General features: G+C 33.9%; 1 protein-coding gene across 1 annotated transcript in view; it reads left to right on the top strand.

Moving 5' to 3' along the window:
- Positions 1 to 27,799, top strand: part of LOC110374538 (probable serine/threonine-protein kinase DDB_G0267686) — a 180,445-nt gene that overhangs the window by 23,403 nt on the left and 129,243 nt on the right. The window contains exon 2 of the mRNA XM_049847007.2: positions 11,972 to 12,127. Coding sequence (XP_049702964.2) covers positions 11,996 to 12,127 — 132 coding nt within the window. The 5' untranslated portion in view covers positions 11,972 to 11,995. The remainder of the gene's footprint in view (positions 1 to 11,971; positions 12,128 to 27,799) is intronic.

A 27,799-nucleotide genomic window follows, 5' to 3' on the forward strand; every position in this document is an offset into this window, starting at 1 on the left:
TCTAGACTTATATCAAGCAATAAACTTGGTCCTTTTATTAAGTTAGTATGGCATGAAATGTTCGCTTCTGCCAAGTTAAATTGCAGACATGTCACTTTGAAACTTTATTACTGCTTTTTTACTTTGTGGCGTCTGAGAGAGACAGAATGATCGATATCGATGGAACAGCCGAGATAGGAGCGATTAGTTGTACAGCATTTAAACTCCGAGTTTACTTTTTGCTAATTGAAAGAGATTTTATGTTCTAGTTTGCTTGACAAGCTTTGACATCGCTCGGATTGCAGTGGCTGAAGAAAAAAAAGAAGATGGCATTTTAGTTTAGTTTAAGTTATTAAAGCAAGAGCAAATTTCTTTCTCACAAATTATTGGGTTAGCCGGTTAGCCACAGGGGTATTTTCTTGCATAGAATATAAGGTAAAATTGTAAAAAATATTCAATCTAGATATTCAGAAAATATGAATATTATGTTAACTTCTTACATCTTACAATACAAAACGAAAACTCAGAAATCTTTCAAAACTTAACTTTGCTTCGTACAGTCGTCCTAACAGCCAGTGAATGAACTCCTAAAATTTCGACTATAAACACTGAGTGTAAGTTAACACTTCCGCGGCAGGGTGTACGCTGATTATTAAATTCCTTTCAGCTGGGGAGTTTTTATAGTCGTGAAAATAGTTCGCTTTATACGACAGTTTTATATTAAAATTATTATTTTAGTCTGGGAAATAAAGAATGTTGAGCTAGGTCCACTATATTAATTTTAGAGTAAAAAGCTGGTCCAATTTTACAGTGGTGTTTTTATTTAACTTAGCCAATGTATATTGTCATAATTTCCTTAACCGTATTAACCTCGGAGATACGTAACTGCATAGCAAATTAAAGGTTTTACACTACATACGATTTTGCACAAACAAATGCATATATCATATTTGCTCACAATCTTGGCTCATAACGATATTATAAATCTCACTTGCGAAAATGGAGATAGTAGTTACGGTACTGATTTATTTAAAAAACCTTATTTACTTATTTTACTACAGTATTACTTAATATTCTAGAAACGACAATATTCGAAAAAATAAAGTAAAATAGTGTTAATTCAATTCAGATAGGAAAAGACTGTCAAAAGAAAATTAATATTCGGAAATGTCTTCTTGATCTCCTGTAGCTATTAAATCATAATATTATAATGTTTACATAATATTATGTTTATATATTTGCGTCGTGCGTAATCAGTTTTCTTACAAAAAACCAACGTTAACCCTAGTTTACTTATTTAAATCTAAATAGCTGATTTTAAAATTTCGTATGCAAGCAATGAATGTATTAACATAAAATATCATTAATCTATATTTTACACTAACATAGTAAAGGCGAAACATTTTTTTGTTTGTTTGTTTGTACTCTAAATTATCCAAAACCCCTGAACCGATGTGCAAAATTCTTTCTCTGGTGGGAAGCTACACTCTTCCCGAGTAACATAGGCTTTATTTTATCCGAGTAAGGGCAGAACCTAGTCCCAAGGAACGTGAGTAAAACCGCGGTAAAACAGCTAAGTAGTACGAAAATAAAATCATTAGGTAAGAACTCTTAGAATATTTCGTGATAGGTGAAAAGGTAAAAGTGTGAATGACCTGTGAGATTCATTTCAATCCGTAGTAAGTATATTATTACTATTCAGATCGTAACATCAAGAGGTTATGAATACCAATGACATGTAAAAGAAAAGTAGGAGGTAATTTAAAATCATTAAGTTACAGTTGTATAAGTTTTTAAATGAATAAAGTTAATACGCATGAATTTTTCAAAATGACATAAGTAGGTATTAAAAAGATTATTTTTGACATAGTCAAAAGTAGGTTACAAATAATAATTTTAAGCTTAAACTGAAATTATCTCATGTTAGCAAACCAATCTTCGTTTGCTATTAATATATACCTCATTTACAAACTACTTACCTACTTCTTGCTAAAACAACATTAAAACTGGCTTGAATACAATCGATTAGAACAATTATGATACCTAACCCGTAGAGGAAAAAAAACAATAGAATAGAGTTGTCAAAATGATGCCAATGTCACCGACTTATCAATTGAGATCGCACGCGCATTATATCGAATAAATTCCTTATCGATATTTCGCATTACATTGTTCGACTTTCCCTGTCGCATTAGGTGATATGATAGTTCCGATAATGTCAGAATATCAATGTTGTGTGAAATGATTAGTTATGAACATACTTTCTTTCTTTCTTTATTATATTTCTTTCTTTCTTTCTTTTGACATCTGCGCGTGAACGTGACCTGTTACGTCGCGTTTGTTTTGAAAAAATGTAATTGAAATTTTAATAATGCTGTTGCTGCATTTGATATGAATAGCACGCATGAGTGTGGCGATAATACGCATTTCTTTATTTCATTTCAATTCTAGGAAAGGGGAAAAATGTGCTAATAAGCAATTCAGGCTATAATGCAGTTTTAATTAAACTTTAATGTCTTATTAGGTGTAGAATACTTTGCGACTACTATTTTAGCTAAGAACTAGCTTTATTGGGGACTACACATCTAACCAGACTAGTGTTGCAAAAAAACCGTTTTTTTTCTAGTGTGAAAAAAAACCTTGAAAAAAAACCAGATAAAAAACAGTTTTTTTTCTGGGCCTTGTTTTTTTCAAGAATATAATAACTCTTAAATTGTTAGGGCATTTACCGTTAAAGATTAATACTTAAGGTTACATAATAGAGTCTTAGGTTTATTCTTGAATCTACGGTACTTTTCTGATAAAACAGAACCAAATTTCATAAAAATATTGGCAACATTCATTTATATTAACTCAACGAAAGGGAAATTTTGAAAATTGAACTAAAAAGTAGGCTAGAAAAAAAACCAAATTTAGAAAAAAAACAACGATGCAAAGTTTTTTTTCATGTTTTTTTTCAATAAAGTGAAAAAAAACAAATCGTTTTTTTTCATTTTACATCACTAAACCAGACTTATGCTCATGTCAATCCAAATAGTTTTGCAATCACAAACAAACAATTGCCGATCACAACAACCAAAGTGTCTCAAACAACCTCACATCTAACACCGCTCTAAAACAACACAAACACATATAAACCAAACGAGTTTAAAAAACGAGGTGGCAACAATTTGATCTCCAATCGCCAACAACTTTTTCTGGCGATTAATTAAAATATTCGCGGCGCTAGTGTGCGCTAGTAGATCAAGTCAAGTCCTTGTGGTAACATTGACATTCAAAGCGCCGTCGTCGGATGTAGCGGTTTTGTGTCCGGTTGCACACACACAGACACACTAATGATCAGCACACATGTGAAGGTTAAGTGTATTTAATGTATTTTTGCCTTTTATGGTGTATTTTGTTGATATTTTGCTCACACGGATGCACACATATGAAGGGGTGAGTTCAATGTAGGTATTAGGTATATCATATATAAGTAGGAAGGTCTTTGCACTGTAGAGAGTTTATACCCAATAGAAAAGCATTGTATTTAGATAAAATACGGTAAAAGAAAATCTAAGTATTGTAGATAACTATGAAAAACTCTACAACTATGAATATTTATATATAATATGTATATGGATATCATGAATAAACAATCAAGGAAGATGGGGAAATAAAATATAGCACATAAAAAAGTGATTAAAAACGGCACTTTATTCATATGTAATACATAAGAAAAAAAATTATTTATTAACTTTAACATTCACGTACACGTACCCTAACAATATATTTTAACTAAGGATATTATGTTAATCGTTCTAACGGTAACTGCTAACTGCGGATTAGTATTCTAGACTAAAGCTAGTGCTCATTTAGTATCCGTCTTAACTATCACACGTGAATACGTAAGGTTAGGTTATAAACTTTATATGGATGTTATATTCGTAAATCGTGAGATGAATTAAAATTAAAAGTAACTACTGAAATTAATTGTTTGGGTAAAATGTTAATTATTTTCGTGGCAGTATTCTGTGAATCATCATTATCTTGCTAGTATTTTCCCAACAATGTTGGGGTCGGCTTCCAGTCTAAGCGGATGCAGCTGAGTACCAGAGTTTTATATGGAACGACTGCCTATCTGTTATACCTAACTGGTACTTTTTAATATACACTTTTGTCACCTACTTTTTATAACATTTTAAATTCTACAAATCACTTCGTAATGAGTACAAAGTAATACTTACTATAGTCCATTATATCTACATTGCAATCAAGAAATGATTATATTAAGCATGACCTTGGTATCAAATGAAGTATAACATTTACTAAAGCCGTTATTCATACAAAACATCTTTTATTGCAATATTCAATAAATGATAACTTTCTTTATTACGAGGCAAAAATTGTTCAACATACACAAAAAGTTACATGTCCACCATAACTTGACCTCTGCTTACGTACAACATGTTTTTTAACAGAGGTCTTGGTAAACTGGTTGTTTTTTTCCTGCGAAGAAAAAGCTAGCAAGACAAATGACTGCGAATACAGTAAATTGACACGATTATATTCATTGTTTATGAATGGGTACACCCACGAGGTTCATTCACATACACTGATGGGCCTGAGTTGGTGATCGTGCGCATGGTCGCGTACGACACGGGTTTACACTTTCACTTGGTACTAGATCTAATTTTACTTTATAGAAGATGGAAGCCCATCTCCTACTTGAAAAGCCAAGGAACGAATAAAGGGTTTCCCTTGAGAACTGTAGTTTTTCTCTGTAAATTAACTGTAAATTATACTTTTTTGAATCAATTGGATTCCTTGTAGTTTAAACCCAAGTTCATCGACTACATAAACGAGCATTTTTTTTTAAACAACGAATGTAAAGATAGTGGTAAACAGTTGTTTTAATGCCTAAGTTCTCCAACAACGAAAACTGAATTTTATGTTGTTGGAGAACATAGGCATTATAACTTAGGCAAAAAAAGACAAAATAACGAATTTCTATGAGTATACCATGCGGACAGGTGACGACGCTTGAAATAACGAGCAGTATAAAGCAGATGAAGCCTCAGGAAACCACTCTCTGTGTCCAATGGAAACAGCACCAGGTACTTAATAAACAGACCGATATCTTTCGCCCACAACGTAGTTGATTTACTGCGGACTCTGATCTAGTTGAAAACGATTCTACTATACCGGTCACACTAGTTGTAGAAGTTTTGTTTGTGTGTGTGTGTGTATGTATGTAGGTACTGTCACTTCGCAAGAATAGGTATCTTTAATTTACCTATGATTTTGGTGAGATTGATAGTGGTAAAGCTAGAATTAAATGTAAGGGGCAAATCAAGTGTTACAAAGATCTTGTCAAAAAAAATTGCCGATGACGACCCTCTGAGGATTCGTGCTAGAGACTATGGAATAATATTGCGCATTCACGTGAATCTGGATTCAGAACGGCACAGTTATTTGATAAGAGCTGTATGTTTAAGTGCATATTTGTGAATTATGGGAGTGAATTCATATTTCAATGTGGTCAAAGTGAGGTGTCATGATTCTGAAGATTTACTCAAATTTTCGTGTTGGCAGAGAAACCTACACAAGAACACTTCGGCAAGAAGCATAACCTACCAGTAGCTTGTTATTCTACACTTATCTCTTCGCAGAATCCTAGCCCATATCATTTGCATCTTGCAACTCGAGATTCTGTACCACTTTTACGTGAAGGTCAGATGTACCTCGTGTTTTTGTGGGAAAATATGAATTGGTCAAGAACCTCGTACATGGTACTACTATCTGTCAAATCACCTTTGAGCCGAATTCAACTTTATATCTAGGGTATAAGGTTCAATGTTGATTGGTTTTTTTTGGCAGATTTGAGTAGCTAGATGGGCTTGCTATTCAGAGATGTAGATGTAACAAAGTATAGATAAGGCAAAGATTTGTCAGTGTTTTGTTTAAAACGGTACTGGTTGTTCGCCATTGTTTTTGTATGGCGAAATAGTTCGCGAATTTATGTATATGGTAAATGGAAGTATGTCATAGGTAACTAATTTGGTGAGCTCCTAAATTCGATTGCGGTATAATTTTACGTGGTTAACAATTTCATTGTAAACACATATGTATGTGTTTAAAACACATATTTTTATATTTCTTTTGCTTTCTGATATAAGATAGCTTGGAAAAATATTTTCTAGTTTCCATTAAATATTCCAAACGCGTACCTAATAACTACAAGTAGCAAGTCGTGAGCCTACCATTGTAGTCATTATCAGGTAACCCGATTCTATCACCCGACTCCGCTTACCAGATAACCTGACATTACAAATTCTACTTCCATTCCCACGGACTAAGAAAACACACCGTTATTCGCAAATTGCTAAAAACCGAATAATCTCCATACATAATATGCTGGTAGGTAAATAGTTTTTCTATATACGGGTGGGTCAATGACTTTGTTTCTTGATATTTAAAACAATTGAATAACTGTTTGTGTGACCTTAGAGGGTACGGCTGTATGTGTTTGAAACATGATGTGTGCCTGAGGTATCGTCCGATATTTTCATATGAAATATTAGATATAGCACTCTCTGGGGTAATTGAGCAATGTTTGTAATCGATTCATTATTGCCTAGTTGATAATGGAATTCAGTTTGAGTCCTATTATCAAACAGGCATAGCTATGACATACAAGTGTGTGTCAGGCAGCCACCAGATACCGATAACATTGATGATATTTTATTTCATTATAGTCAGCCTTTATCAACACACAGAGAAGTTAATACTTATGCCTAGAGCTAGCCAGACTTCTTTTCAGCTGAATATCATATCTTGTCCATAAAGCACTGGTACTCAGCTGAATCCGGTTAGACTGGAAGCCAACTCCAACATGGTTGGGAAAAAGGCTCGGAGGATGATGATCATATCTTGTCCAACAGTACCAAATACAAGAACCCATGAACTCAAACTCAACGACCATTTACGACTAGACCAACAAGCCACTTCACAAACGAGATACAATTCGGCAGTACCATATGGAAATGAAAGTGCATACAACCATCTATTTTATGGTATAACGTTAAACATATTCATAGAGAAAGTTATCTCAATGAAAGCTCTGAGATTTATGAGTTGATGTCTGCCTTTGATGGGCGATAGAACTGGAGTGATGTGGGATCGTGTGGGAAGGGAGATCTATTGCGAACTAGAATTGGTTTAAGTCAAAACATTGTTGATATAAACTAGATGCGACATATTTAGCAGTGCAAGACTTGTGTTTTAGGGGCTCCTAAAATAAGCACACGACAAACGAAACTGAATTACGGGATGCTTTTCGAAAAAAATATTGAAGTGTTCTGAAGATCGTCGTTTATGTTTAGTTTACAGTAAGTATTTATTTTACAGGTATCGGAAGGTGTTGTTTTTAGTGTTTCACTTGATAGGAAGTTATTTAGAAGCTAGCATAATCTTCCAAGCTTTTATTAAACTTGTTATATTAGTGCAGACATTGGTAGCTTTCAATTGCTTTACTGAATCTTTATGACACATGCAATTTTTTCAGCACTTGACCCACAAATGACTAGGTATTGATTTCATTCACGCTATAAAATATAATAAGTAAATACTCAATAATAAAGTCGTTAAATCAAGTTGTCAAGTATAGTGACACCGTGACACTTATTGAATTCGAAGAAATTACATTCTATCTGTACCTACTCGCGGTAGCTTATCTATAATGAAAGAAATGTTAGTGTAATGTCTGACGTAGCATAATTTTTTTTAGTAGCTATTTACATAGGTTCTGATACTGGCCTACAATTCCATGTTTTAGCGAGCTTAAACAGTGATAATATTTTAGGGTTTTTCGAACCGTTGTATTAAACATAGCAACATAGCATACATGTTTCATTTCACCTGAAAAAATACCCTTGTAAAACGACTCTTTAGTAGGTAGTTAATAGGTACAATTTAAGAAGACAATTTGAGTGATAGTACACATAGTAGGATTTATCGGTGACATTATAGAATCTTTAAAACTCACTTTGACTCACTCACTTTAAAACAAATGCATGTACTGTTCTGTTTCTACTATTCCTTACTATATCCGATGGATGAGTAATGTACCACTTAGATCAATGCTATGTTTACTAAACAGCTTATATAACAGGAAAATAAGAGCAGGTGAATTTTATATAATGTAGCAAAATACGGATTTATACCTTTTACGGATAAAAGCAATTCTGCCGCCCACTGCGAGGAAAATGTTGCAATTTTTCATAGCTTGCTCATTTCTTATATTGTTACACTTCCTGCATTTGTCGTTGTGAAATTATCTGTTAGTAAACGGGAAGTGTTGCTATATTAATGCATAATATCCTCCTTTTTTCTTCTATTTTTTTTGTTATGGCAACACTGGTCTTATCAACATACAAAGAGGAACGTTTGTACAGTGAGAACCTCCTTTCATCGCGCCGCTAGTCGATACTAAAGTTATGTAAAAGGTTAATTAATACAATTAACCACGCATCAAACATAATAACAATTAAATAACAGAAACTCTCACAATAATGTCAGCATTACATGAAATAAAACTGCTTTGTTTCTATTTTATTAACAACTTTTTAAGATATAATAGAATAGGTAAATATAATTTCCACCCCGTTTTTTCCAATCCATAGATATGTAATTAAATTAAAAAATATATTTTTGTATGAAATGTGTGTGTAGTACAATACATTTATATAAATCCCAATTCTTGAAAGTTTCTATTGTTAACCTAGGGAAACATTTCGTTGTCAAGACATCCACTCACGTCCACTTCTGGGCAAAGTCCTCCCTCAAGTTTGGTCGATATGCCCAAATTCACCGCTTTGAGCACGTGTATTGGTGAGCGAGTATTCTAACATAATCACTCATTTTCAAATGCACCAACTTTCAAACAAAACAACGACTTCTTTATACATTTGTTCCCCAACAATTCAAGACGAACAAACGTCGTGACGTGCAATACATTCGTAACAGTAGTGAGTTACACAACTCTCAAATTGGCGGTAATGCCGTTATAATGGCTCCAATCGCCAGTGTGGCACGGCCTTAATATTTGTCGGTTAAAAATGAAGCCGCGATTCGTTCGGTATGTAACACGCAATTGTTTTGAAGGAAATTTATAATTTTATGGAAAACTTTTTAAAAAAGCTAGGTCTATGTGAATATCTGAAATTAATTTTACAATTTATTCAAATAAACCGTCTTACAGGATCAAAATAAATAAAATAAAGCTGGAGCTAATCGGCTAACACGAACAGAATTGTCACATTTGCAAGAATATAGAGAGAAATTACAAGAGAATCTACGTTTTTTGAAGTCGGTTAAGGAAAAGTTAAGCAACTGTGAATAAGAGATTGTCTTTGCTTTCGATAGGCTATTAACTCCTCTACATCAGATTGAACTGTTTCAATCAAGCAAAAGTACACGGGAACCAATAAACATCGCCTATTTCAGGAAATCGAACCGCTTTTCCAGTATTTACGTACGACCAATAACTCAAAGTTATTTACAGCAAATCAACTAAAAACACTTAAATTATATCTCTTCCCGACGTGCTAAATCATTTACATAATATGATGTAAACGCATTGTACTTACTTCTGCGTTTATCATACACTTAACTTTATACAAGTTTAAACAGTACTCTGACCCAAGCAAATATAACCCTTATTTCTATTACCTAAGGTTCTCTGTAACTGCATGTTGTATTTGGCAGCAAGTGAATAGATATGGTAATGTTCTGACTAAAAGCTGTTAGTTTAGAGTTGGGAATTGCTTTTGCTTATATAATTACTCTAGTTGTTGTTAGTGACAATTTCAGGACATAGCTCTATGGGTTTATTTAGCGCTTGTTTTTAAATACGTGGGATAGAGGGATTAGAATATTATGGGGAAATTACAAGAATATTAAGCGTTAGGTACTAAATGGTATAATGTTGTAGTTTTCTAATTAAAAACATACTTTGTTTTACGACTTTTAGTTAAAGGTATGCTCATTGTTAATAAGGTACTTAGTTTATTTTGAAATTAAGTAATTCTACGCACGTATAAATTACATTAAATAGGTAGGTACCTATTGACTTATGGCAAACAAAGAATATTTGACCACATAATTAGCGAGTAATTTTCGGTCTTTATTAGTATTTGTTTAAAACAGAAAAACTATTCTCACGTTTAAAATTGCTGTCTCCTTGACAAAACTAAAATCCGCATCCACATTTTACAGTTAATCTACGATTGTAATAGATTAATACCATTAATTTACCGGTAAATATCAAGACTATGTTAAATAACTCTACTAATTCGATTATCGTGAACTCGTAACCACAGTTCTTCTCAAATTACGTGACAGTATAATTCTAATTTTATTCAGTGATGTTTCGCGTTAAAGCTCATTCACACAGTATTTATCCGGTACCCTATTACTTATCCGGTATAAGAGTATCCGCAAACTGAAGACTAAACAGTCGACCGACAGTTGGCCCGAGGCTTAGAAAAAAATATTTTCTTAGAAAATCGAGAATTCAATCAAAGTTTTTAGCCAGTCCGAAACCGGCCAAATATACCTAATTGTTGTAATTTACGCATTCTCATACATCTTCGCACCTATCAAGCGTCCGAACAAACTGTCGGCCGACTGAAAAGTCTCCAGTTTGCGAGTACTAAGGCAACCGCAAACGCTATTAAAGGACAATGTAAACAATACCTAATGTCACCTTGTTCTCAAACTGTCGTGTCAAGGGTCTCGACGATTAGCGTTCTATTATTAGAACACAGAACATTTCGATAAGCCATTTTAAAACACAAATAACCAGGATTTGGACTATTCAAATTCTTTTTTATGCTAATTCTCACTTGTTTGTACAATTTCGGTGACTAATACGTCCTTAATTTTCGTCATTGATCTATCATGTCGATAACTATTCAAAACATGTTTGGGCTTAGATGTAATCGGCACGAATTTATTTTTAGACCCAAGATAATCCTGTGTCATTTTATCTAAACTTTGATCGACTACCGGGATTTTCAATGTCAATAACGGATCAATGACAGTATCTATTACGCGGTAAAAACTATTTGGACACGTTCGATATTCAAACGAAATTGACGAGTTTTTCTTTTTTTTAACAAAGAGGTCGTGTATTTTTGGTTCTTAGAACTTTTTGTTTGGTATACTAAGACAATGTATGGGACTGTCTCTTTAGATGTCCAAATTAGAAAAGTAAACGGTTGAATGGAAATAAAAACAAACATGGTTAGGACATAACGCTGTGGTAGGTCTGTAAGCGGAAATGGGCTGTTAATATCTGTAATTTTTATATGTAAGTAATAGTAATAGCGATTCGGTGGTTAAGTATAAAAAATACGGTTCCGATAAAAATACAGTTTAGTATATAAGGTACAGGTTAACGGTTGAACGGAGAGGTTTTGTTTCAATTGTTTTAACAATTATGTAACAACTTTTGTGTCGCGTAAAGAGGCATTCACAAAATTATTGATCTTTAACCCGTAAAATTTTATAGCAGTGACACAATAATTTGGTCATTTACTAGATATGTTTTTTTCCTCCTTTCTTTTTATAAAGATATCTTACCTGCAACATTGTTTAAAAATCCAAGACTTGTGGGAAAATACACAATCTACAGCATCTAATGTTAACAAATCAAACAGAAGCTTGTAAGAAATCATATAATCTGTAGGTACTTAGAAGCCAGACTAACTATAGAGTATTTTATCCATTTTTTTATTAGCATAACGTTTAACACCTTTAAAACATTACAGTTTTTCTAAAACCATTTGTCGACTGTCACCATTAAGTTCGGCGAGAAATAAACTCTCGCCGAACTTAATGGTGACTTGCATCTAACTCACGCATACCTACTGGAGTGCGCGTATAGCCCATACGCTTCTAAGTTTACACGCCAAACAAAAATCTAAAGCCCATTTTTCGTCTCCCACAGAGCATGCCGCCGCCCGTGTAAGGCATGAGCGGTCGCGGAGCGGGCGGACAGCGCTGTCAGCTGATCCTGCAGCGCTGTCTCGCGATACAACTCACCAAGCCGGGCAACGCGCCCGATGACTTCTGGATGTACGAGTCCGGCTATCTGCTGTTTCAGGTATGTAAAACATATTTCCCTCTCATATAGAATCATTAATTGAACAATAGAATTCATAACATAACATTCAATAGAATTATTAATTGAGTAACATACAAACATTTAAAAGAGGCAGACAGTCTTATAATTTTATTTTATTGAGATTAATTAAGATTTAAAGTTATAGTTACAAAATTTCTCGCTCACAGTGGCACCATCGCCCTACAATATCCTAACACCAACAAAGCCGATGTTTACCTTTCGATCGCCGCACAGCTGATGCGTTAGAAGCCAATAACTCATGCACGGCCCGCCATGGATCGCTTACAAATGGCTACCGTGGTTTACCCACCGGGTGTAATCTGTTGTACGTGCTTACGGGGCTGATCTGATAGTAAATGGTTAGATTTGTGACGTCACAACATACATATGTAGTTGTATCATACTTGTGTGAGTTACGAGTTGGTTACATGTATTGTCAAATAGATGGTAGATAGATGATGAAAAATCGTGCTAAGTGCAAAGCTGAAACTACAATTTTAACTTGTTTACTTAAACAAGTAAGAATTGGTTCCTTTTGTATAAGTGCCTGCCAAATACTTACTTTAGAAACAAAGCGGGAGGGAACAAGCATTTTGTAGAAACATTTTTATCCTTGAACATACCACATGTTGTGACTTAATATTTTTATGGAGGCTTGTACTACCGATACAGAAGATGGTAGCAATCCCTTAGAACCGCACATATTTATTAAACTGTGGTTTGCTTTTGATGCAACTTTACACAGCCTGCAACTTGTTCCCATAAAACTAGCATAAAACCACACATAAAATTCCGAAAATACACATAAAATGATAACCACATACACATAAAATTCCCTACTGCAAGTTTAAGGACTAATAAATTACCGTTAATTGAAACACAGTGGTTTGAATCGCTTCCTTATCTGTTTAGATCAAAGTACGGGCTGAAATACCGGACCATATTAGGATATGTTGTACAGACATTAATTTAGATCGAGTGAGCTAAATAACTAATTCACCTATAGTACTTTGATGTCAAGTTACGAGCGCGAGCGGGGCCTTGAACAATGACCAATTTATGTCTGTGTTGGTAAAATTACATGGATCCGCCATTCGCAGGTCAACGGCCTCCGCTCGAATCGTCTTATTACTACTCCATATTTGGATATTGGAGTCAAAGCTTTGTTTGTAGTTAAGTTATGGGGCATTGGTTACTGGATCGATTGATCTTGTTATTTTATTGGCTCGTGTTTGGTTTTGAAGTGGCATTCATGCGAGTTCCGAGTGAAATGTCAGATCATTTACCAAAGTGTTGTTTTTGTCGGTTTTAGACATATTTAGCTTTATTCTGACCTGTTTTAACATTAGTATTGATTCTCTGTGCAAAAAGGGGTGCAAGTGTTGGAGGGTTCTTAAGATCTTTTTAAGTGATTGGGATTACCAAACATTGCTGATATCGAATTTCTTGCTTTACGCAAAACTTTTTTCAGTTTAGTTATTTACCATCTAATTTTTGATAAATCCTTGCAATTGTCAATCGCTAATCGCTCTCGCTATCGCCCATGTCTTGCCGACACATGTAATCGAATGCAAAGCCGTAACGCGATACTGACCGGTCAGCTGCGACAAAGTTCACACAGTCGCACTTATCATTCCACATCCATTGCAATTTACACCATAACCCTACAGAAATATGGCCTAATTTCCATTGGCTGTAGCCATGATATCAAGTGATAGGATTACTAGCCTACATTCAGTGATAGTTTAATGACCCTCTGTTGCAGTTTTATTTCTTTTTCATCGTTTTTCTTCTTGAATAGGATGGATTAGCGAAAAAAGTTGGTGCGAACAATCGGTTTTGTGTTGCATTTTTTTTGACGTAAGCCTTTTGAATGGTGAAGATGCTATCGTGTTACAATTTCTGTTAGAAGATTAAATAATGTTTAAAAATGTAGACGTGCATAATAAAGAAGCTCATTTAATAGCACTCTTTCTGAAGGTAAATATCTAGCATATAATTAACGTAATTATAAATTAACGACCTCGATGGCGCAATGGTCACCATGCCGGACTGCCGGACCTGAGGTCCCGGGTTCGATTCCCGGTTCGGTCGACATTTGTGTGATGAGCATGCTTGTTGGCCGTGGTCTGGGTGTTACAATATGTATTTATAAATATGTATATATGTAGCTCCATGTAGTTTATCAGTTGTGTTAGCACCCATAACACAAGTTAATTAATAACTTACCATGGGGCTAATCAACCGTGTGTGAAAAAGGTGTCCCGACATTGTTTATAGAATATTAAAAACTTCAGTCAATTCAGTAGCATTGAAACAGTAGCATTGCATACTTTTGGAAGAAAATAAAAACACCAAATCAGACAAGACCACTTCAAAACCAGGCATATTTATAGAGAGTCCAGCTGCCAAACTTAGCTAGAACTGACATGAAGACGACAAAGAAAGTTGCACACACGCGTAGGACGTATCTAAACAATTTCACGTACACCCACACATAGAAGATAAGCATCAGGGTATGAGGCAGTAGTTTTTAATTTGACCCATAAATTATGGGCAAATACTCGTGACCTCACGTCGGTAGCAACTGCATAGAAAGTTCAACCTATGTGGGGGTCAGGCGGTCTCTTTGTGACTCATAACGAGAGAGATATGGAGAAGTTCAGATTTGTTTTATTTGTTCGGTGGCCATTTGTAGTAAGTGAAACATGTAGGTGAGTGAGTGGGCGGTTTTTTTGGTGGTTTGATGTACAATCAGCGCTTTTTGGGATATAAAACAGCCAGATCGTTTCTAGCGGTTCTAGCTTTACGTGTAAAAGGCATAAAAGGGGTTTAGGGTTACCTTTGTAGGCGCTGGTTTTTTGCAATTTCAGGAACGATTTCAGCCTTGCTCTTTTGGCCTTTTTTTAGATGCAATTTGACTTTGAAAAGGCCAGATCCAAATGAATTACACGAGTTGAAAGACCCGTGTGCTTTTATGAAAGTTTTCCGCAAAATCCTCAAATAAACATTAACCGTCAATTGTTTGTAGTGACAGAGTATTTTAATTAAATAAAGTTTCTACTACATTAAGTTACCGATGGCTTAGCCTTAACACTGTTATGATATATTGTGACGGCGTAAGTAATTTTACAAGTGATTGAGGCCCAGATTTTAAAATTGCTCTCATTTAAAAAGATTCTGTTATATGTCGATAATATCTCTTGTGAATTGAAAGTATTCTTTTGTCCGCTTTTTATCAGTATTTGACCTCGACCTATTTATAACGAAGTTATAGACTTATAAAGGCCTTACAGCATCATATCGAAATGTTTGCAATATAAATATATCAGCGGCTTATAGTATATAAGTTGGATTACTTCCAATACAGAATCCATTTCGTTAAGCCGACATGAAGCTCAATATTGAGTCAAGACTTTCGTTACATAACAACAAAATTGAATTTATTTGCTTTCAGCTTTTGCTTGCAATTTACCATATATGTATATTACCTACATAATATTAAGTTATCATCAGCATTTTATTGTCCTACTACAGGACTTAGGTCTCTTCTCACATAGAAAAGGAATGAGCATCAGGCACCAAGTTTGGTAGCTTTCGGCTTTACTCCATTTGAGTAGGCACTTATCTAAAGCTAAACAATAATGATAGCACTTTTTACATCAATACATATCTAAACAAATAAACTATTACTTAGAATTGCAGTAATTGTTATAATATTGACTTTTGCCGCATTTCAGCACTCCAGATTATACCTACATTGTTTATGTCCATCAAAATAGGTTCACTCGTTTATCCATGAAAAATAAACAAACAGATAATTTTACTGTAGGTAATGAAATGGTTATACTTCTGCACTAATCCTACATTACAGCAATATGGTTTATTATGATTTATTACGTATATTTTTCCATGTAGAAGCTGTGCTGTCCTATTGCGTAAGGTATGGCCACGGAAAATGAATACTTGTACCTTTTACATTTCATCGCGCATACAATGATGGATCTGTAGCTATTTTTTAATGAAAGCTTGTAAACACATGACGTTTTAAAATTATTGAATATTATTCTTTTTGTTTCTGTAAGATACTTACTTAGGTATTAAAGTGTTAATTACTACTTTTATTGCTAAGAAGTTATCCTCAGAATTATTTTAGAATTTATTAAGCCTTTGCTTTCTTAACGTTGCGTGTTTGATAAGATATGATGTACTTCTTGTAAATGGATAATATTAGTGTTTTTTCTCAAATTTTTCTGTGAATACTCATTTTTTTTGTGTTGTTTAATTGAAAAAGGTACAAACATGAACTTAGTGTCTATCTACAAAACTCACTCAAAAGTTTATTGTAGAGAAACAATGGAAATAAATCTGTTAGCTACCCTTTGTTATGCGGCCGTCTCGTCGCCGCCTCGGGTCGTAATTTCCGTGGCAGACTTTACGCCGCAAATAAAACGCTGCGATCATTTTATGTGAGCCGATCGAGACTGATGCTGGGTTATATGAGAGTTGGTTTATGTAGTAGACAGTGCAAGTGTTGTTCTAAAGTTTTGCATTATTTAGATTGCGGACTCTAAATAGTTTGATTAATTTTGGTAACTGGGATGCGAATTGCAAAGCAATTTGTTTTATGAGTTATTTAAGTACATAGTAGTTTTTCTGACTTTTTTATTAATTGGGTTGCAGGACAATGATTAGGTACTTTATTTAAGCATTTAAAATCTCTTTATTTTCTCATGATTTGGTCCTTATTCGTGTATAACGTCGTAACTCTGTGGAATCCAAGAAAATATCACGAAAATACACATCCCTACAAAATTAATACCGGTCTTAAATTGAGATACTTGTCTTTGATATCAAACCGCACTCTCGTACTTGAGAAGCGAGCACTAACCTTCAAACCGCGACCCTCACAATGATTTTATCAAAACACGTAATTTTACAAAATTCTAGTGACGCGTTCCGAATCGAAGGACGCTACGAATTTCACTCATAAATTACCAATTTTCCTCAGTAGGTAAACAATTAAATAATTTTACATTAATCGGAACGTTGTTTACGGTTTTCGAGTTATATTTCGTCAATATTCGTGGGATTGTTAAGCCGGCATTGACATTGGTATGAAATGGAAATTGTAACTAATTTATTTAATTTTATTAAATCTGTTGATAATTATGACGTTTATTTGATGATTTGACCTCATTATTTAATGTTTGTGATATTGAATAAAGTTACTTTGTGTTTTATAACTATCCTTAAACTTTTATTATTTAGAGACGAATAACTTAAATCACTAATCCATTAAAATATATCATGTAAAAGCTTAGATTTAGTATTACCTGTGTCTCGAATATCATAAAAACTTGATACTTTCATTACAATGCTCAGATAAACTTTTTTTGAAATACCAATTTGACCTTACAACGCAGTAGTAATAGACAATTATGTCATCAGTTACGAACAACGATAACCTCTTTCACTTTTATTCAAGCAAAGATGCTATCTTATTCAGCCTATTATTTAATCTGTGGCGACAATACCATCTTCAGTGTATTTAACCATTTACACTCTTTTGTAATTTGTGTATTTATGAAATATCGATTGTAATCTGAATCAAAGGTTAAAGTGGAGCTATTGTTAAAAAGTTAGTGGCGATTTGTCATAGTTTCAGTTAAATTAACCATGGTTTAATGACGTATTGTGTGAATGTGGTAAGTCGCGCTTTCCAACACTTAATGCGTGAGAATCATTGCTTATTTCTGAAGGTTGACAACTCTATTAGTGCTGTGACAGCAATATTAAGTGATGTGTCTGATTTCGAAGCTAATTGGATTTCGATTTATAGCTCGATTATAACTGAGTAAGACTGATTAGCTATAGATTTTTATCATGCTTTGATACCGTGGTTAACCCGTGTGCTAACGTTACTAGGACGGGCTTACTGTAGGAAAAATCTATCATCCAAAGTACCCAGTTCGTAGTAAGCAACATGCTTTCAACGTAGTATTTTTACAGAAAAGGAAAAACTTTCCACGAACGAGAACGACATGAAGATACATCATGTTTGAAGTGTTAACTATGGGAAAATAACACTAATAGGTACCCAGAATGCAAACATACACGTATCAGTAATTCAGTATATTTTTAAATAATTTTAACGGCCATACCATCGACAATTTAAAGAAGTGTCCGCTTTTACCATAGACCGTAAACGGCAAGGCAAAGATAAGCTACGTACAGCCTCAACGAATACTTTTATGGTCGGTCACACTTTATAATCGATTAAAACTATCGCGTCGGCATCACTAGCGGTTTTACTTTCATTACACATTTTACTTTCGATATTTATATTAATAAAATCTTATGAGGTCGTATTTATAATTATGCAACTCGGATAATATCGATACAGATTTAATCGAGTCCATTAAAATCGATTATTTCTCGCCTTAAGCATTAATACCGGGGTTGTTAAGGGCATTTGATTACTCGTTATAAAATGTTATCGATATTACGTTTATTAGTTACACCCATCTTCCGGCGATGTGGGCTAGTTATTACAAACATGCCTTACAATTGCTGAACGTTTTTGCCATTCTAAATTGAACTTTATAACTTTAAAATAGGGATCAATTAGATAAGTTCTTCACTTAATATATTTGAGGAGTCCCGCCGAAACCTTTCATCGCTATCAATTTGTTTTCAATTACGTATTTAACGTTTAATAGCATTTCGTGTATTGAACAATAGGAATAACGGGAAATTACGTAATTGAAAACCCTTTCTAATAACTTGTTTACTAATATTTCGGAAATACCTGGACTGTTCGAAAGAAGATTTAATATGTTATTTCCGACTGAATGGTTGTGTGTGTGTATGTATGTGTGACTTCGAGATCGCTTTCCTTCCTTTTCGAGTAAATTAAAGAAAATACGACTTTTCACTTCTGTTCGACTGATTGGTTTAAACTTGTTTTATTATCGCTTCGAAAGGAAACTGCGTGGATATGTATGTATGTGTTTTTGTTTGATTATTTTCTTGCAGTTTAAAATTGTTTGCAATATGAAAGTTATTTTACAAATTAACTAGTTGATTGACGCATAGTTTGAATTGTAGAACAGTCGTAGGATATGTTTGTGAAGTCAGATTTTTTGTTAAAATGCAACAAGATTGTTTTGACTTGGATTCCTCAGAGTGCACGATAATTATTTAATACAAATTGAAATTTATCTGAGCAAAATATACCTACATATTCTCATAGCTTCCAAGGTTTCTATGTGTACCTACCTACCTAATGTTTAATTTAGTCCGTGCGTAATACCAATATAGGTAAAATATGTTATAGTTTTCATTAGGCACGCGCACAAATCAGCGAGGCGATAACATATCGCGTGAGATTAAGTGTGTACTCAGCCTTAATGACCCACTTCTGTCCCATATTCCTGTAAAATGTAATGTACGAACAATTGGGTTAATGAGAGATTAATACGTGTTTGTTTTTTAGCCGACATCCCCTAAAAGGGCAGGTTCGTTTTTCAGTGGTTTTATAGTGAAAGCGTGTCAAACGTATAGATATTTGAGAAATTCAAGCTGAAGAGATTGTTTGTTTGAAAAATTCAGTGTAAATAGCTCATTTATCGAAGAAAGCTATAAGATATTTCTCTCGGGACGCGAATGAAACTGCTAAGAGTAGCTAGTAGGTAAATCTTATAAAAACGACTACCTAACATCTAGAAACAATTTCTCGGTCCATTCATCGTTTTAGAAAAAGTGCCCACTTATAACATTAGAACATTAATAACAATTGATTGGTTGTACCGTAAAATTAAAACGCGCGCCGACAGCCCGAATACTGGTCATTAATAATTATGAGAATAGGGCTGCCTCCTGTGTGTATTTTTTAAGATGAAGCAGTGATCCTATTCTAAGGAAAAGAGCTTAGATAAGTGGTGAAAAATATGTAAAAGTAAGTAACTATTGATCATGATTATTTTTCGTAAATAAATTTTGCAAATATCTTACTGTAAACAGTCTGTTAGGATGTTTGTGTGTTTGAACTTTATGCCTGCATTCTTCGTATTGGATTAGTATCAGTACAAGGAACATGGGCATTTCTTTAATATTGGCTTACAATCAATGACAATAACATAAGAAATATTTCAAAACTGGGTAAAATAAAATGACTTTAATTGTTTTTAAACAACTGCGTGCACCGTGTGTTCACATGTTCACACGTACAAACTGATAACTGACAGCCCTAACCTAATATCCTCTTATCTATCTCCGAAAGACAATTACAAGCGTTTACCACAGTAATTAACAATGTTAAATAACTAATGCATAATCGAACTGAAGGAATATTAGACAATTATTGCCGGATTGAATAGAAAGCACTTGCTGGTCACGAAATTACGTATTAAGTATAGCATGATGGTGTACCTAATTATCAAATGTGGGGTTGTTTTGGCTATGTTAAATAATTATGAATTTTTATGGTGGATTGAATCGTTTGATTACTTAGTTATATTACTGGAATATAAAACTGTGTATTTATGTAGTAAACTCAAGTCCCAAATATATTTCATATCTATTAATTACCTTTTAAAGCGTTCATTGAAATAATTGGATGGGTACTCAAAAACTTACTACTGATAAACTGATACTGATACTGAGCTTTAAATTACTACCTATGACAATTTTTTTGAAGTGACGTTACTGTTTCGACATTTTTAACTAGAAATTACGACTTTCTTCCATTCCATCAATCTTCGCATGTAACAAATCCATCAGCTTCCCATAGCCAAGTAAATTATATAACTCCAAAATATTGGTATATTCTCCATCTGACACTTCTGTCAGTTAACAAAACGTCAAAAACGGAAAATGTCAATTAATAGCACGTATGTCGTTATGTCAGATTTTTTAGAAACTACGCGTAAAACTGGGTGTTGGTGTTTAATCAATTAATTTCTTGGGATTAATGTCATTTGCTACTGACGTTTTTGTAGGATTTAAAATTGAAGATTATTGATACGAGGCTTGGGGACAGATTGACACAAAGGGCCGGTTGCATTGTACCACTTTTACTTGTTATTGGTTATGAAAACAAACTGACATTTTATACTGTGTTAAGTGCAATTTAACGACTTGTATTCATAGCTCAATATTCTTTTATGTTATGATCGTAATATAAAAATCTTTCAAGATATTTTTCACCGCTGTCTTAAAAACGGAATTAGGTACCTACATACATCCATTGACTGTACATGCACAATGATCGCAGGCAATTGTTTTTAAGAAATTCTTTATTCAAATCAAAGTTTTCAGTCGTCCTACGTTACAAAGATCCGATACAAAGATTTATAATGTGCATACCACATTCATCTTCATACTGCAATATTTTCAACACTACTGCACCAATCACAAATCACTAACACTTTTCCAAAAACTTCCCATCAAAAAAAAAAAATTCAAATCAATAAATGTCACCGTCCATTGGTCCCTAATCTTTGGCACGAGCTAACAAAATAAAGAACCATAGATATTAATCACCGCGGTTAGGGGACCGATCACTTTCTCGAGAAAGGTCTTACATAACGGACGTGTGTCGGTAATTGCATACATTTTCAATTGTATGGTCATAGGTCAGTTACAAGTTGGTTCTTTTTTGTTTGTAGGTATTTTTGTTAGTTGTTTTAGTAGCTGTAGTAACTTTATTTATGAGTCTGTCTTATATTTTAGTAGTAGGTACATGAATTGATTTTATATGTAAGATTATGTACCGTCGAAACTTGAAATTGTGTGGCGTATCTATTTTCTACAATTAGGTTGGATGTTCGATCAAACAGCAACATAAACCTAGTCTGATTACTTCATTACATTTTTCTTCAAAAGACCAATTAAGACAGCAGCGTAACATGTAGTATTACTTTTACCTAATACTATAGATTACCAAGAAAAAACAATAGACTGAACAAATTACAAACGAAATTGAATATTTCTACTATATTTTAATGTGCAAGGCAATTTGTGTATGCAACTTAAGGCTTAGGACATAACACAATGCAATGTATTGTTACTGTGTGAACTAGGCATAACATGTTATGTGCATTACGTTACTACGAAACAGACGACAGTTAATTCACGTTAATCTTGGTTAATTTAATGTTTGCAAGTCTAAGTGTGGTTTAATTGACCATAGTAATAACGCCAACCAAACATTACAAGGGAACTAATTTTACAAACCATTATTTATCAATTCTTTACTCCACTCCACTCAATTCTACAGGTCTTATCAAAATGGTATAGGTATAACCTTATTTCATCTGTAACTACCTAATTTCTTTTTAGTCTATTGTTGAACATTCAAAAATCGAATACTTACAAAAAAAGAACGGAATTCATTCTGATTGACAACCGCGTCGGTCTGCGTCGCTGAAACCAAATGACCTTTGCACTTTGCGTTCCAAAAACGAAATAGTTTAAAAAGTAAAATACTGTCTGATGATGGCCAGTACCTGAGGCGGTTTGTACACAACCAGGAAGTGTCTGGTATTTTTAGATATTTATTTTTAATTTAGAGAAAAAATATTTTGTATTGGGAAAGGTGGGAAAATATTGGTAGTTTTTCGGTGAATAAGTGAAAAATTAATGCCGATTAAGTCTAGTAAGGAAATATTATTATTATTAAATACCTGTAGATTAAGTTCGGTTTTATTGTTAACAATATTTCATGTATATTTCTCTCGACTAAAGTTATAAAGTTTTCCTAATTTGGTGGTTTTGTTAAGCGCTACCCTTTGATGTACTAATTGGATTACATAATAAATATTCAATTCACTATTTACAATAAATATTGATTACCACTTAAATTGAATTCTAAGAATAATGAGTGACAATCTGTTGACAGCCATTATACGTAAAGTTGAAAAGAAAGTTTGAGCTTAAAAAGCACAATACCTCCTGCCCAAAGGGGACAACTTAATATTTTTATTTATTACTTAAAGGATTAAGAAATTATATAACACCTCTTTTAAAGTGCAATAGAAATATTTAGCCAATCAAAACAGTTTGTTATTGATTTGCAATTGAATAACTAATGGTAGAAATGGTAGCTTTTTTGTTAGTAGTAAGTATGATAAATGATTGATGACTATTGATGTATGAACTATTAAGCCACACCTCTTGGCCAATTGCAAAAAAGTGTATGTGCATATGTCATGTTTATGGTTGCCGACGTAATTTATTGAAAATACTAGCTGGTGCCCGCGACTTCGTCTGCGCAGGTTTAGTATTTCGAACAATATGTTTACAAATTGTAGCCTATGTGTTATTCTGATGTATAAGCTATATTATTGTAAAGTTTCATTAAAATCCATTCAGTAGTTTTTGCGTGAAAGAGTAACAAACATCCACACATCCATACATCCATACATCCATACATCCATACATACAAACTTTCGCGTTTATAATATTAGTAGGATAATAACCCTGTAATCTTTTATTTATTTCATAGTGAAAACATAATGAAAAGCTTTATAACCTTCATACTGTAAATTATGAGAATAGCAAGCTCCCATGAAAACTCTTACAATGGTAAAAAAAAAACGTTGGTCCCATGGTATGGAATTAAACCGGCATGAAACTTCATAGAACGTATGGTTGATTTACACTATGGCCGATCAAATTAACCTTCGAGGAACCTACCAACAAATTACGAACTAGATATTGTACGAAGTTAACTTTAATGGAGAGCCGCTACAAAGTTAACGCTAAGTTTCGGCTTGTTCCTGTAATCTAAGTTAGGCTACGATGGATAGAGAGGCAAGGCATTGATTTCATTAAGACGGTATCGATATATCGGTGGCTCAAGTTCACACACTACATTAAACTTCTCTTTTTAACCGATTTCCTAAAAAGGAGGAGGAATCAATTCAGACTTTTGTGCTTTTTTATCTTTGATGCAAAATAAAAATTGCTGTATCCTCTAGACTCTAGACTCCGACTTCTATACCGATGCACCCAGAACCAATTTTTTTGTTCTTTTTAGTTTTTTAGAAGTCGTTTTTTTGGAAGCTATTTTTTCCTAAACCATTTTTGACTGATGATCTAAGTAAAAAACTAATAATAACCTGCATTTAATCGATATAAATAAGTTAATTCCTGACAAATGACTTAGCAATATTTATTGCGTAACTAGCTGGTGCCCGCGACTTCGTCTGCGCAGGTTTAGTATTTCGAACAATATGTTAACAAATTGTAGCCTATGTGTTATTCTGATGTATAAGCTATATTATTGTAAAGTTTCATTAAAATCCATTCAGTAGTTTTTGCGTGAAAGAGTAACAAACATCCATACATCCATACATACAAACTTTCGCGTTTATAATATTAGTAGGATTAATTTTAATTACTCTATCAACGATTAAAAGTGCAATTTGTTCACACATCTTCCTCCAGTTTAATTTCTTTATTTTATTCTTGTATCCCTGAGAACATGTGATTGTGCATTATTAAAATGCATTAAGTTTATTTATTTCCCACATTGGTTATTTCCTTATTGATCATTCTTATGTTAATCTGAGAAGATGTAAAAAGTTGCGTTTCCGTGAGTTCTGGGTAAGATACCTATATGTACATTTTTATTGACAGTAGGTAGGTACGTTTACTGTCTCATCTAAATTTAAATAATGAGTCGGTATGGTTAGAAAGAATGTTACTTGTGAGGTAACGGCAGATAATAGAAACTTATATAATAATCTTAAACGTTTATAATTTTATTAATCGTACATGTAGGTAAATTCTACATAGGCACATTAATCAAGATTAATTACTCGACCCTTCAGGGTACCGTGGCCCTATTTCACGTTTCATGCTAATTAACCAAAAATATCAAATTCATTATATCAAAGTATTTTCTTATGTTGTAATCTAAGTTCCTGTGGAAAATTTGCGTTGGTTATAACATCTATTAAACTTAACTAAACAAATGAATATTTTTCATATTTTGTTGCGCATAAGCTAGGGGTTTTTTTTGATAATTCGCCATTTTTATTATTCCATCAGATGAGCACCAAAAATTACGCTGGTCGCAAAAAAATCTAAATGTTAGCGACCAAGCTATTTCACACTATCAGTTACTTTTAACATATTTCATCAGTACCAAGTAACTCCCGACACGTCTCTATAGCTATAAGAACGAATGCATTTTTATGGAAACTACCATCAATCTATGTCGAACGTTCAGCTCCATTACACATGAGCTTGTCGAGAAAAGCGAACGTCTTTATATCGTGTTCGACAGGATATTCGCTCAACATCACGTGGAACTTGGCGAATATTATTTAGTACCTACTCCACACACTACATAAAGTCTATAGGGAAAAATATGTATTTTCTTTCCATTTTATAACATCGAGTGTTAGATTATTGGGATTTGAACATCTTTCATACAGCAAAGGATTTTGGCATTCATCATCTTCTTCCTGTCCTGTTCTCAAGTGGTTTGAGTTCGGCGCAATATGCTTTGCACTTCCATTTTTCTCTGACAGCCGTCATTTTAACATCCACTTTCATCTTGTACATGTTATAATATCTCTAAAGCTACTCAAACTGTTTTGTTCAAGTCAAAATTATCAAGAAACAAAATAGTCTTAGACAACGAATAAGCGAGCAGCAAGAAAATTACAATCAATCTCAAATCCTTTTTAGTTTAAAAAAATGCAGTTTGAAGAGGCCAAATGCAAAAAAGTTACATAACACAGTTATAAACTTTGGTACTTCAAAGTAACCGACTATGAAATAACATCATATCGTTTTGTTCCTATCTGAATACTCGATCTTCTTTCTACCAATTAAGTTGGTTGCGTCTGGAATTAATTCGATTACAACACTAGCAATTTTAATCATCACTTGACTACTTTATTTGTTAGATATATACGTGTAACCTCATCGAACTTAGTCATAAATAAGAAATAGATGTTTGATAATAATTTTGTTCTTGTACTTTCGATTTAATTATAATTGTGGCAAAGTCTGCATCGTTTTTGATTGTTTGGTTGCGAAAAACAAAAAGTTCATATTTAGTGATCCAAATTAGTTTTATCTAACTTACCCAATAATGTTAGTAATTAAATATACTTCGTATATTTAACTCATGCAATCTTACACCCTGAAAAATGTATATTCAAGAACTGGTTAACTCTTTCCTCCTTTAGCTATGAAGCAACAAATTAATTTTCTTTCAATAACACAACATTAATTTCAAAAGGAAACTGTGTAATTCACACCTCCATACTAATTGGCTATCCCACTACACTTTCCGATAATCTATAATGTACGATTACTAGAATCTCTACTTAGAGCATACAATCTACCGGACCGGCCATAAGCACATTTGTCTAAGTATGTGAAACAGTCTGCCAATTTTCACACCAGTGGCGAGGATACGCAAGGGATAGTGATAGCTCGCTTATACATTTTTGATCACATCGTTAGGCGTTTTCCTGATTAAATATCATTAAATGACCTTTCCCCACCCGCTCTGCAGAACGAGGGAGTGTCAGACTCTTACTAATTAAAACCCACCATGTTCCTTTTGGAGCCTTTTTGGATCACAGTCGCAATATCTATTGCGAACAATCCTGCAGCCCCGGAAGGCTTCGGCCGTTCGGCCCTAAGGGGGCCCCCATAACTGATGGGTTTGCTCTCTTGTGGCGTGTCCGGTAAGTCAATTTATTTAAGGGATTCAGCAAAACTAGTTTAATTTCAATGCATAATATGGTATGTTGAAAAAGGTTAGTATGCTAATAAGAAAATACTGGCACCTCGCGATTTGTGTAATGGTAAATCTCCTTGTGAATAGGATTTGCACACCTCTTGCTAAATGATGATTGGGAAGATAACTCTAAAGTTAATCTCTCTTTCAAAGGCTTAAGTAGTAAGTAGTTACTATCTATTTAACAGAGAAAATGGCAATGGTTCTTGATATTTTTCACTGTCGAGGGTCATTTGATATGTTGGAAACACGTTTCAATCTGTTACATTTCCTAGTTTGATTAGCCTTAGGGTTTCCTTTTTGGCTTTACCTTATAAAGTGGGTCTCTAAAGCAGTATGCATTATCTTATACTAGTATACTAACATCATAGTTCATCATATTTAGTTGAACCCATTTATCTCAGATACTACATGACCAATTTAAATTTGCCTCAGCGTAACATAGCATATTTACTGTGAAAGGCTCAAGCCCACTTAATTTCGAAGCAAATACTATAAGAACTTCCCACGACATAAACTAACGCAAAACCGCGGGTATACATATGCCGATACCTCTCACACATGCCTATACAAAAAAAAAATTAACATAACGCCATATAAACACACCACAAAGAAACAGTTCCTTCCGTTCTCCACAAAGAAGGTCGGCACAGAATAGATTCATTACCATAAATATTAATCACAGCTAAGGTCAGACCGCTGACTCACCGGTCAGTAGCCAGTCAGACGTTTGAATGGACCTTTCGTTTATTATACGCTGTTGTTTCAGTATGAATGCTGGCGCCGATACAGGCTGATTACTTCAGAAATGTTTTGTCTGAATCATCCTTTCAGTCAACATTTTTGGTACAATAATTTGTGAGGTTGCGAATTGCCAATAG

Source organism: Helicoverpa armigera, chromosome 4 (assembly GCF_030705265.1).
Source record: "Helicoverpa armigera isolate CAAS_96S chromosome 4, ASM3070526v1, whole genome shotgun sequence".
Lineage (NCBI taxonomy): Eukaryota > Metazoa > Arthropoda > Insecta > Lepidoptera > Noctuidae > Helicoverpa > Helicoverpa armigera.